Here is a 12,735-nt window from a genome sequence, read left to right as displayed (position 1 = left end):
TTATTATATATGATTGTTTGCTCCATGAACTTGGGTCCATTTTAAAATGTAAATCTACGCAAATGTAGTTAATTCAAAATTTTAAATAATTCAAGCATTAGGGCACCTAACATAATATGAAATTAGACCAATCAAAGTTAAAATTATATATAAATTAATTTATATAAGTTCACCGCATACGTATATAGTGTAGTAGTATTCCTCACTCATTTAAGAATGGGTCACTTCCCACTCTACTCATTTATATAAATTCATAATCTAAAGAAGTTCAATAAATAGTATGATTGAAAATGTATTTTATTAGCGTGTAAATTAATTAATACAACGAACTTTATATTTATTTCATTAAACAATAGTTGTGTATCATGTTTATGAAATTAACATGAAAAATGAATCGGCTGAAAAATTAATGTTGGGAATTTCATAGGAAAACTAAAGGGATGTTAAGATTGTTGGAAATGTATAAGATCATCTCCAGTAAAACATCCTCATTTACAGGTTTTTGCTGACATCTTCGAAGACACGTCACCATATTCTCCTTCTTTATTTTCACCCTCAACAATAGCTACTTAATTCAGATTTTTGCTGACGTCATTCTAGACCCCATTTCATCAATTTTTAACTCACTTAATATTTATTCACATTTAATTTAAATTTCATATTTATTGTTTATAAAGTATATAAATTTATTATTTTATAAATATATAGCAAATAATAAATATTTTTTTAAAAATAAAAACATAAAACACAAAAGTCAATTTAAATTTAAGAAATTAAATAAATTAAATTGGCAACACAATAAAAATAAAATAAAAAATTACATTAAAAAATGAAATAAAATGAAGGAAAAAAATGAATATAAATTACAAACTAAAAAGATGAAATAAAAAAAAAAAACAAAAGAAAAGCAAAAGAGAAGAAAACAAAACTAATCTCCTCTCTCACTCTTACGTGTTAGAGGTGGTAAAACCAACTCTCCTCTCTCCTTCAATCACCTTCCTTAAATTAAACCCCCCAATAATTATTTTTGGGATGCATCTCCAATGCATCCCATGGTTGGAGATGCTCTGATTGGAGAGAAGTTGAAGAGACATGTAATTATTGACTTATTTTAGCATAATTTTATAAAAAATAATATAAAAATACTTAATGTAAATAATGAGAGTATTATTTTTTTGGAAAGGAAATAAAATATCATTGCATGGGAGAAAGAGTTTTAGGTGGGAAAAATTCCTCCACCACTTTGCTTTAGTATAATATATAGATATAGATATATAGATTACAACAAATTTAGTTAAGTGCATAGGGTGTATATATATATATATATATATATATATATATATAAATATATAATGTAATGAGAAATTACCATTAGTTATATATCTAAAAGGTGCTCCACGTTGACTTATCGACACACTAATACACGGCAATTTAAATGGCTGATGAATCAAATCATCTACGGCCCCAAAAAAAAAAACAATACATATAATTATAAATATAAATATCTAATATAAATTGTGAATTTCGAGAAATACATATACATCTATATTTAAATGGATATTAGTATTAGATTGGAGGTACAGTAAAAAAAAGTCCCAAACTATTTATCTGTAATGTCTATTAATTTTTTTATTTAAATTTACCTATTTTTTTCAAGTTGCTTTAATTTTTCCTATTATTCGCACTATAGGTCTCCATTTCTAAATTGGTTATACACTATACCATGATTTGAGTAATATGCTGAAATTGTTCTTTTATCTTTCTTTGCTAAAATTAAATGAATATAGGAATAATATCCAATGCGTTAGGTAATGCCTAATTGACTTTTACGGGGGCAGAAATTGGCTGGTGTTCTTGTTTGTGACAATAGAGTTTTTGCATGGTTCACAGTTTTAGATGTTTGTTAATGCTATCAAAAATACAATAAATCTATGCAGCCACAATGTGGCTGCCCACACACTAACATAATAAGGAGAATCTTGATTTATTTTATTTATTTTTTAAATAAAAATAGGATTTAGTTATTTTATTATATTCTCTATATTGTACTTATTTTTTTAAGAATAGGCTTTAAGAATACTTTTGCAGATACAGACCACTTTTAATATTGGCACGCTAAAACAGGTAATAATCTGAAATAATGACTTTGTTTGGGAAATGTGATAGTTGGCTGCATGCTTGTGAAGAGTTAGTGAGTGTAATTATTACTAATTAATAGAGCAAATGAGCATGTATATCTCCTTTATGCGTGTGAAGAGTTAGTGTCTGCATGGGTTTGCATGCAATTTTGGCGGGAAATTTTTAGAGATGCAACTCTCCTTTAGTATAATAGATAGATGGTAACTAAGGTTTAGCGACGGAATATTCCGTCGCTAATTCCGTCGTTAAATCTAACGACAGAACTATTTTTCGTCGTTAATAATTTAGCGACCATGATTCTAGATTCGGAAAATTTTCGTTGTGATTCCGTCGCTAATAGAATTTAACTACGGAATTTTCAGGTTTAGCGACGGAATTTTCCGTCGCTAAAAAACTTTTTTTTTGTAGTGCCTCTTGTAGATTTTGATCCTGAGATTGTAGAGAAAGATAATTTAGGATAGTAATTAATTATAATCAATATCTGTAAAATACGACCTTACTTGCTTTTATATACAATTGTATCCATACTCGGTGTATTAAGAAAGTAGCGAACAACTAATCTCACAATTAGGGATATGGAGACTATATATCCAAACTAAAAGGAAATGAATTGAGCTTAAAAAGTTATAAAGAATAGACATAAATTCATTAAAACAATATATGTACGTAATTAAATCACAAGAAACTGCAATTATCTTATCAAAAGAAAAAAAAAAAAAAGAAACTGCAATTATAAGCAAAAACTTTGGATTTATTCATAAGAATTGCACAATTTCTCTACTACATGCAATTACTCCATCCGCGCGCCGCTATATGTACAATAATAATATCATGTACGTATAGCATCGCAAATATACACTTAAATAATACAATGATAAAACTGTCAATAGCAAACCAGAGCCCACGGTGCTACTTACTTGTGCACCATCATCACTTCTCAAGAAAAAATAAAAGAAATAAATTACAATAAATAAAAAAATCTCAACATTTGGGAGGGGGAGGGTTGACGGTACCGGAAACTTTAATGCCGACGGCGGCTTGACATGCAGATGCAACGGACTTGGCGGGGCCCACAGGCTTCAAATCAATGTCGGCCAATTCGATGTTTTCGCAAGGGACCTTTAGGCTGCAGTTAAGCATTATCGGAATCTCCGAGATTGTGGTGCCCTTGATTCTCCTGAAGTGGACATCACTAATCTTGACGTTCGATTGCTACACAAAAAACACAAATATATCAATAATCATGTGGGATTCTTTTATCTATATTTTCTTTTCTTTAGTTTTGATTTACCTCGGGAGTAGTCTTGGAGAAGTAATGTTGATCGATGATGATTGGGTTCTTGACATTATCCATGGTCAAATCTTCGAAGACGATGTTGGTGGCGGTCAACACCGGCGACTTGTGGTAGCTCTTGATTCGGGCGCCGTTGGTTGTGCCGGTGACGGTGCAGCCGGAGAAGGTTATGTTCCCCACGCTCAGCTCGTCGGGCCGCTTCCCCAAGCTCCCGACGCTATTGTGTGGGGAATTAAATTAAATTTGAAATACAAGTATATATGAAATTAATTAACGTAATATAATATAGCACGTGCTCACGCGAGTCCGTGTCCGGGGCCGCATTTGACATTTTTGACGAGGATGTTTTTGCTGCCGGTGCCGATGGAGATGCAGTCGTCTCCGGTCCCGATGACGGTGTCGGTGATCTCAACATTCGTGGCGTTGCTGAGGTGGATTCCGTCGGTGTTGGGGCTTTCCTCGGGAGCGGTGATGGTCATTTTGGTGACCTTGATGTTCTCGCTGTCGATCAACTTGCTGTGGAAGCCCATGGCGTTGAGAAATTTCAGGTTGCTAATATCCCCGTTTAGCGACGATTGGAAAGTGAAGCTCTATGGTAATAGTAGGAATGATTTAATTAAGTTTTACACTACACATGAGATGAGATGATATGATAGTAAGAAACTTACGACGGGCATGTGCTGGTCTTCCTTGGCGTACTTCCATGCGTTAGTTCCTTGGGCGTCGAGGGTGCCTCCGCCGCTGATCTTGACGTTGTTGACGTGCTCGATCAAGATCCACATCATGTTGGAGTAGGAGCTCGGGTCGGGATTGGCTAAGATGGTGCCCTGAATGTCGATGAGCACCGGTGGTGGCGCCTTGCATGGCCCGGTTAGGACCACCTCCCCCATCATGAATTTGCCCGGCGGCACAACGATCTTTGCCGGTGCCGAGCCGTCGCATCCCGCCCTCCATGCCTGAATCAACGACTGCCACACACCAAATGCAAATTATATGTTATGCATTCCTAGATGTAAATATAAATAATTTATTGAAATATTTACCATTGCATCATCGGTGGAGCCATCGCCCTTGGCGCCGTATTTGGTGATGTCGTAAACAGTCTCAGTCTGCAAGAGGCGGCGTTGTTCGCCAGCGGCGGCGATGGCATTGATGATGATCAAACAGCTTATGCCTAAGACCAGGGAACCCATCATATGCAGAGAATTAGCCATATATATTCTTATTCACGAAATTTTATTCTACTTTATTTGTTCTATTATTTTATTGTTATTTTGTATTGTGTGTAATGCATCAGGTTTATATATGCGATCGTCTGCGTAAAATCCGTTTTTGTTTCTATTTCTGGCAAATTGTTTGTATGATTGATTTTTCACGTTCAAACCGATAATTTCTCTATGCTGTTCAGTATTTTGAGTTACGCTAGAATAGGCAAAAATGTGTGATGTAGAAATAAGTGGATCTTGGATAATTCATAGTAAATGGTTAACAAACAAGATTAGATTTAGTTCAGAAAAAGAAAAGAAAAAGCACAAAAACTTGGGTGAGGTCAACCTCATACCATGAGACGGGTCGGGTCGGGTCGGGTCGGGGCGCGGGTTTGACGGGTCGGGTGGGTTTTGGGCGCGGGTCTGAGATACCAGAAATAAAGTACACGTTCTCATTAATAAAAGTAATAATTATTGTGAACGAATGTAATAATTTAGAAACATTACATTTCATCATATCAATAGTTACTTTTCCTCAAGACAATGATTATTTGAATTATTATTTGATTATTTCATCATATCAATAGTTACTTTTCCTCAAGATAATGATTACTTAAATTATTATTTAATTTTTTTTTCTATATTCTATTTATTTTCTCTGTTATTCAAAGTAATTGTTATTATAATGAAAAGTAATTATTGACATGAAGAAATGTAATGTTTTTAAATTATTACATTTGTTCACAATAATTGTTACTTTTATTAATGATAATGTGTACTTTATCCCAGACCCGCATCCAAACCCGACCCGACCCGCACCCCCCGACCCGACCCGACCCGTCTCATGCTATGAGGTCAACCTCACCCAAGACCTACTCAAAAAAAAAAAGATATTAGAAAAGGTACTTCTAACATGGAAAAGAAACTAGGTACAATAAGATTAGGGCATTAGGCGATCAAAACTAATTACTGACTTGAACTATTGTAATCCGGATTACAATAGTTCTCCCGACCCATTATTAGACGATTCGTATCATGTACTTCCCCTGTCCCATTATAAAAGTCTCTGTTTTTATAATAAGATTATAAATATTTCATTCATTTTTTTGATAAATATAATTAAAAAATTATTTAATTAATAGACCCACTACTTACACTCTCTCTCTCTCTCTCTCTACTTATTTTTACAAATTCTAATTTTATTTTTCTCTCTCCATCAACTCACTTTATCTACTAATTAAATATTTCTTATTCTCCGTACTGAATACAGATGATTCTTACGACTCATAGACGCAGCGTGGTGCTAATGGATGACTGGTACTTTCCCAGCTCATATTTGGGTTGAGTTGGATGTTGCAGTGATCGATTTGTTCATGTCTGCTGAGCGTCACAGACCTGCTAGTATTCGACATACAGTTTCCTCGATCCGATAGCTTATCTTGCATGGGCGGGTCCGTTTCACTCACATCCATCGCGAGGTAAATCGACCTGCTAACTTTATGGCGATTAGATGAGGATATCAGCCCAGGAGTTAACTATTTTCGACTGTTTTTTTGGTCCACGTTATTTTCTTGATCTGATTAGGATGGACCAACTCGTTTATCCTAACTTTACATTCTGATTTCATGATGATAGTTAGTTTGTGCTGGTTTGCTTCCTTTTTTATGTTGCTTCCTTTGTCTTTTGGATGTAGTCATTTTTGGGTTACATTTATCTATGTTTTTAGTTCATGATATCTCTTCTTTTCCATGTAGATTTCGCTGGGCGTTGTCACTTTTGGGCAGCATCATGTATGGGATAGTGGTTCATGCTTTATTCACAAGTTGGGGGTCTGCCTAACCCCTCACCCTTCCAGTGCTTGCTTTAAAAAAAAAGTAATAAGACGGAAGGAGTAATATTTTAAGATACACTACTTTAATCTTGCATTATTTTATATTTAAAAAGAATTTGTGTGAGCTCTCCCTCACCATGAGCTCTTTCTTAGAATAAAAATAATTTTAAAAAAATTTAATTTTTATTTAAAATTATTAAATAAGTTTTAATTAAATTAGTTAACTAATAATTAATGAGATATAGAAATAAAAACAGCTTCCGAAATGAAAGGGACTCAACAGGAACAAGAGGGATCCACCGAGGTCTTTATATTTTGTATATATCGGTAGACCATTTGAGATCCAACTTCTTTTTATGATATACTCTCTCCATCCGCCAAAATTGTAGCGTGATTTGGAGGACACAGATTTTAATAAGGGCCAATTTCCTATAAATCCAAGATGTTTTATTGAATCCGAGAATTGCACTTATTTATTTATTTTTTTCCTCTAAGGATCCATAATCTTTCATTTTTGTTCTAATTTATGTCCAGTTATCATTTTTCTCTGATGTGGTCGTCGAAAATAATATTGTGGCGAACAGAAATGACACTTGCACTAAAAAATTGACACTTGAAAATTAAAAATTACACTTAAAAACTAAATATTTATAATAATAAAAAATCCCTCACCCCTCCCCTAAACCTGTCGTTCCCTTTTCCCTCCCCCAAACCATAATTTCTACCCCCCCAGCGGCCTGAACACATGACACGCACCCGTCGTATGGTATGATCAAAATACTTGTGTATGCCCCAGACGGACAGTACACGCTCATATACCCACAACTGATGGGCTAGTCTTAGTAGCAAGTGTAGGGTCGAATCCCACGAGAAGTGAGGAACCACTTTATTCTCAGTGTACAAATTGAGGTGTCACAATTCTCTACCTGTGTAAACTTGCGCAAATAAACTAAACAAAGATAAAATATAACAAGGCGGTAAGATTTGAGTTAGGTCCTGACTATTGTCGATATTGTGTTCGGTTATAGGCATACTAAAGATCCGTCCATGCACCGTATAATCTCAAAGAGTGGTCCAAAGACATTGGAGCGTTTCAAGAGATTACACATCACACTTGGGATGGTTGAGTCCCTTGTAGTCACTTGGTCCGAAGGTCACACATTCCCCGGTCACAATAGAGTGCTTTACTTTTCCTTAGGTAGTAGTCATACCTGTTATCCACCAAGTATGACCTTCACCAACCTTCTCTCTCAAGGTCCTCGGCTCTGTACGTTCAGCAAACACATCTCCCGGGATATACATTTCTGGCTGAGAACCGACCGGTCATTGATATGCTTAAGGCACAGTAGGCGCTTTCCTTGTTTGATATTGCTAGAGAAGCACAAGGCCAAGGAAGGATAGTGTATCCCATCAATCCTTTCCATGCCTTCCGGATCTACAACACCTTTTGTTGATGCTGCTCAGCTACTCGGTCGTAGGTATACCGGTTGTCACACCCTGGTATACCTTGACCTTTGCTTGACATGGACAGCCTTTTACCGAACGGAGATCATCCGATAGGCCACTATTGTCCACAATTCGGCATAGATCTTTTCGGAACCACTGGACTCACCTGAATGCACAATAGCTTCCCGAACGTTTACAATATCGAAAATAATCATTTCCTTCTCTTAAATCTCACCAAGAGAACTACTCACACATAATGAAAGACATAAATGCGAAATGAAATAAACACATCAAATAGCAAAACGGAAATTCCTTGGATTAAAAGAGTACCTAAGGCAAACTGCCTTAGCCTTATTCCTTGCTACCGATTGAAATACTAGAAAGCAATAAATTGTTCGTGCGGAAATAAAATAACTGAAAGTAAATTGGTTTGGATGCTAAAGTGATAAAGATAAGTGGGAGCAAATTGCCAAAGTTCGGCCAAAAGGTCATTCTCCTGCTACTTCTCCTGCTGCTCTGGCTTCATATCTTCATCATGATCTTCTTTTCTTCTTTAGCTTAATCATTGATTGATCTAATTGTGACGATGAAGTGCAGTCTTGATGAGGACTGAAATATGCACCAGCGCTGTGCTAAACAAGGCTATAGGAATTACTACAGCAGCGCAGCTCGACTCTCGGTTCGACGAAGGAGCGAAGCTCGTGTAATAGGGGCTTGGGCCCAATTATTTAGGGCTAGTGGGTTAATGGGCCAAATAAGCTCAAGGCCCTTACTTTCTCTCTTTCCTTTAAATAGCTCCTTTTAGCTCTTATTTTAGGAGGATAGTCATTTTTTCTTAGCCTACAACTTGTAAATTGTAAAATACTCTCTCGACTATAGTGGAAAACCCCCAAAACCCCCGTGGACGTAGGTCTTCTCGACCGAACCACGTAAATCTGGTGTCGTTTTACTGCTTTTATTTACCGTGTTATTTCTCGTTTCACCAACTGGCGCCGTCTGTGGGAAATTGAGCTAAGACGTGAGTGTTTTACGGCTACTGTTAATCGGAAAAAAAAATCACAATTCATCTTCTCCGATCAATTCTGTCACTTTTTCGGCGATATCAGCCATTGAAACAGAGGCAAACCTTCTTCACTAAAAATGAAACATCCTGCCAATACCACTGATGACCCCTTCGCAAAATCGAGGTTACCCTTGATCTGACGATTACCGTCCGCCTCACCACCGATTCGCTCCAGCTCAGGCTGCTAAGCCAAAAAATTCGGCGATTGATTGTTCCAACATCAACGACCTATTGCAACAGAGCACAAACAGCTAAGACTTCATTCTCTTTTCTTGCTTTCAATTCCATAATATCTTCTAATCGATAGGCTAAGTGCATTTTGTGTAATCTGTCTACAAAATCCATACAAAGTCTTGGGATTGTTGCAATTTGAATCAAACTGCGGGTTCCTCTAGATATGTGTCGCATCTAGGTGTTAATTTGCGTGGGTGAAACTCTGATTAATTGGGATGGAATTGCGCTTTTCAAATTCTGATCTGGGTTCAAATCAGTTGAATTAGTATGAACCTTTATTTAAAACAAATATGATATTCTTTCATCATGAGTCAAATTGAGAAAACTTGTTTGGGGAGGCTGATGCTCGTGGATGTTAAGTACTTGAGTTGAATTGGGGTTCCTCTAGAGATATGCTGATCATTGCTAATGATGACATCTTTGATTTACAAATTTTTTGATGCTAGTGTTAATTCATTTCTTATAAAGGATTAACTGGGCTAATAGCTGTGAAACATCTAACATCGTTGGATGCTAATTGCTGATACTGGTTTCCAGCTGATCTGTCAATTGATCTTACTCGTGGTTGGTTTCGATATGAGCTGAGCAACGATTTTCTCTACATCAATATTGGGCCTCGAAAATCATAAGGGCAATCAACAGAAGAGATTCCATCCGCTTCTCAAAGAAGCTTCAAAGGGAGTTCGAATTTCTACTAATTGTGGTAGAATGTATTTCTAGACAGTAGCTGGTCTGAAATGTGGCTATGTACCCCAGTTTTCTCTCGGCTCGCCTCAACAGGACAAGACAGTTTTCCTCCACCACAAGCTAAGTTTGCTAGCTTCCATTGCAAAGTGTTTGATGTTTCTCTGCTCTGATATGCGATTATGATATGATGACCTTGATTTTTTATATAAGTTTGCTGCTTGATCCTGGTCACTTTGCTTTCTTGATTTAGTGAGTTCAGGGATTTAGATATTCTTAATTTGGGATTTAAATAAAATCGTTGGAGGGATGCTCGGTTCCTGGTCAATTGTTTTCCCCGCCTTGGGGTTTCTGTGTGTTGTTTATAAGGTCACAACTATGTGTTAACTTGTGTGGACAAAATTCTGATAAACTGAGATTAAAATTGCTCTTTTCAAAAACTAACTTGACACCAAATCAGTTAAATCGGTTTGAACCCCGAGTTACTTTGAGAAATTAGTTATGCGATCGTATATACTATGTTAGAAGATTTTTCCTCAATTCTGTTCGAATTATTTTTCTATTAGGACTCCTATTTAGAACAAATCATACACTTATGTCAAATGAGAACAGCCTGATATTCTTCCATTACGAGTTATCATGTGAATAGTTGCAGGGATATAGTAATGAGCTGCCTAATCATATTTGAAACAAGTAGTCATTTCAATTAAATTCCATCTGAGAAAGCTTGGCGTCCTATCTTTTCTCAGAAATCTATAAGTGCTATGGGCCTTTAACATTGGAATTACGTTGAGGCTAAATTCAGGGGATGGTGAATGATTATTAGCTTATTGCTTATGTTTTATTACTGATTCTGCTCTAAATCCGAGAACTAGAGGGGGGAGTAGGGTGTACACTAGGGTGGAACAAGCACAGGATAAGCAGATTCTGGCAAAGACTTGAACAAATATGGTAAACACCATATTGTGATAAAGGTAACCCACTAACTAGTGGTGATTCAGGTACTTCGCTGAACTCTATCAATGGAGAAAAGCATGATTGGGATATGTTATACTTTAACAATTGGGCATAATCATGATTTATATGATCTTTTATGGAATTTGAAAATTTGAATGAATTCATCGAGATATGAATATGGGAATCAAGTAGTGGCAATGGATTATATAATCTAGGGTTCGAATTCTCTTTGCAGCCCTGTCTTAAAGGGGCTTTCATATTTATACTAATATATGTGCCTAAGAGATCTTGTAGTACAGGGAAATTAAATTTGGGAAAACTTTGAACAAAATATGGAAACCGCCATAACGTGAAAACGGTAAACCACTTGTAAGTGGTAATTCAGGTACTGCGCTGAACTTTATCTCGTGGAAGCATGTGAGCATGAGGGGGGAGTATTATGCTTTATCACTAGGCAAAATTATGATCTTAGGGTATTTTATGGAAATATGTAAGCATGATAGGGATTTGGGAAACATTCTACTTCTTTATTTGGGCAAAATCATGACTTATATGATCTTTGATGTAATCACAACATCATCTTGGAAGCTGCACAACTTCTGCATATGTGCTTAGACTTGAAATATGACGTTATTAATAAACGAAGCTGCACACCTTCTGCATATGTGTTAGGGCTTGAAATGCAACTTGAATTATGTTACTTGGGAATTGTAGTTATGCTAACTCTGTCACAATCATCACGAGCATGAGCACCAAACACACACACTTGACATGTTTTTGCGAGGCATGCACATGTCACCAGAGGGGGGAGTAGGGTGTACACCCACAACCAGCATTCACTCGGGAGGGAGCAAAGGAGTGTTAATCGCTGTTTAGCGAGTTGTTCCAATAACCGTAAGCCACGAAAGTTGGTTGCACCCCCCGGGTCTTCCATGTTCCGTGCAGGGTGTTCTCTTAACCGTAAGCCACGAAAGTTGGTTGCACCCCCCGGGTCTTCCATGCTCCGTGCAGGGCGTTCCAATAATCGTAAGCCGCGAAAGTTGGTTGCACCCCCCGGGTCTTCCATGCTCCGCGCAGAGGGTTACTACTTAATCGTAAGTCGCGAAAGTTGGTTGCACCCCCCGGGTCTTCCATGCTCCACGCAGAGGGTTACTACTTAACCGTAAGCCACGAAAGTTGGTTGCACCCCCCGGGTCTTCCATGTTCCGTGCAGGGTGTTCTCTTAACCGTAAGCCACGAAAGTTGGTTGCACCCCCCGGGTCTTCCATGCTCCGTGCAGGGTGTTCTCTTAACCGTAAGCCACGAAAGTTGGTTGCACCCCCCAGGTCTTCCATGCTCCGTGCAGGGTGTTCCAATAACCGTAAGCCATGAAAGTTGGTTGCACCCCCCGGGTCTTCCATGCTCCGTGTAGGGTGTTCTCTTAACCATAAGCCACGAAAGTTGGTTGCACCCCCCGGGTCTTCCATGCTCCGTGCAGGGTGTTCTCTTAATCGTGAGCCGTGAAAGTTGGTTGCACCCCCCGGGTCTTCCATGCTCCGCGCAGAGTGTTCCAGCCGGCAAGGAGGGAAGCAGCAAAGGAATACAAAAGAGGAAAGCAGCAAAGGAATGCATACAAAGGAGGGAAGCAACAGAGGAATGCTCTGCCACCGTCCGTGATCCCAATGCTCTGCCACCGTCCGTGATCCCAATGCTCTGCCACCGTCCGTGACCCCAATGCTCTGCCATGATTTCAATGCTCTGCCGTGGTTTCAATGCTCCACCATGATTTCAATGCTCTGCCGTGGTTTCAAAGCTCTGCTATGATTTCAATGCTCTGCCATGATTTCAATGCTCTGCCGTGGTTTCAAAGCTCTGCCATGATTTCAATGCTCTGCCATGA

General features: G+C 37.8%; 1 protein-coding gene across 1 annotated transcript; it reads right to left on the bottom strand.

Annotated features, from left to right (window-relative positions):
- Positions 1 to 2,869: 2,869 nt before the first annotated feature.
- Positions 2,870 to 4,704, bottom strand: LOC131007295 (exopolygalacturonase clone GBGE184-like). Its single transcript, XM_057934438.1, has 5 exons — positions 4,477 to 4,704; positions 4,102 to 4,401; positions 3,734 to 4,023; positions 3,431 to 3,650; positions 2,870 to 3,351 (listed from the first exon to the last, which is right to left on the bottom strand). Exons 1-5 carry the CDS (start codon positions 4,645 to 4,647, stop codon positions 3,121 to 3,123), a joined length of 1,212 nt encoding a protein of 403 aa, XP_057790421.1. The 5' UTR covers positions 4,648 to 4,704; the 3' UTR covers positions 2,870 to 3,120.
- Between the last annotated feature and the right edge of the window lie 8,031 nt (positions 4,705 to 12,735).

Source organism: Salvia miltiorrhiza, chromosome 1 (genome assembly GCF_028751815.1).
Source record: "Salvia miltiorrhiza cultivar Shanhuang (shh) chromosome 1, IMPLAD_Smil_shh, whole genome shotgun sequence".
NCBI lineage: Eukaryota > Viridiplantae > Streptophyta > Magnoliopsida > Lamiales > Lamiaceae > Salvia > Salvia miltiorrhiza.
Note: the sequence above shows the minus strand (reverse complement) of the source record. Positions and strands in the feature narration are given on the sequence as shown.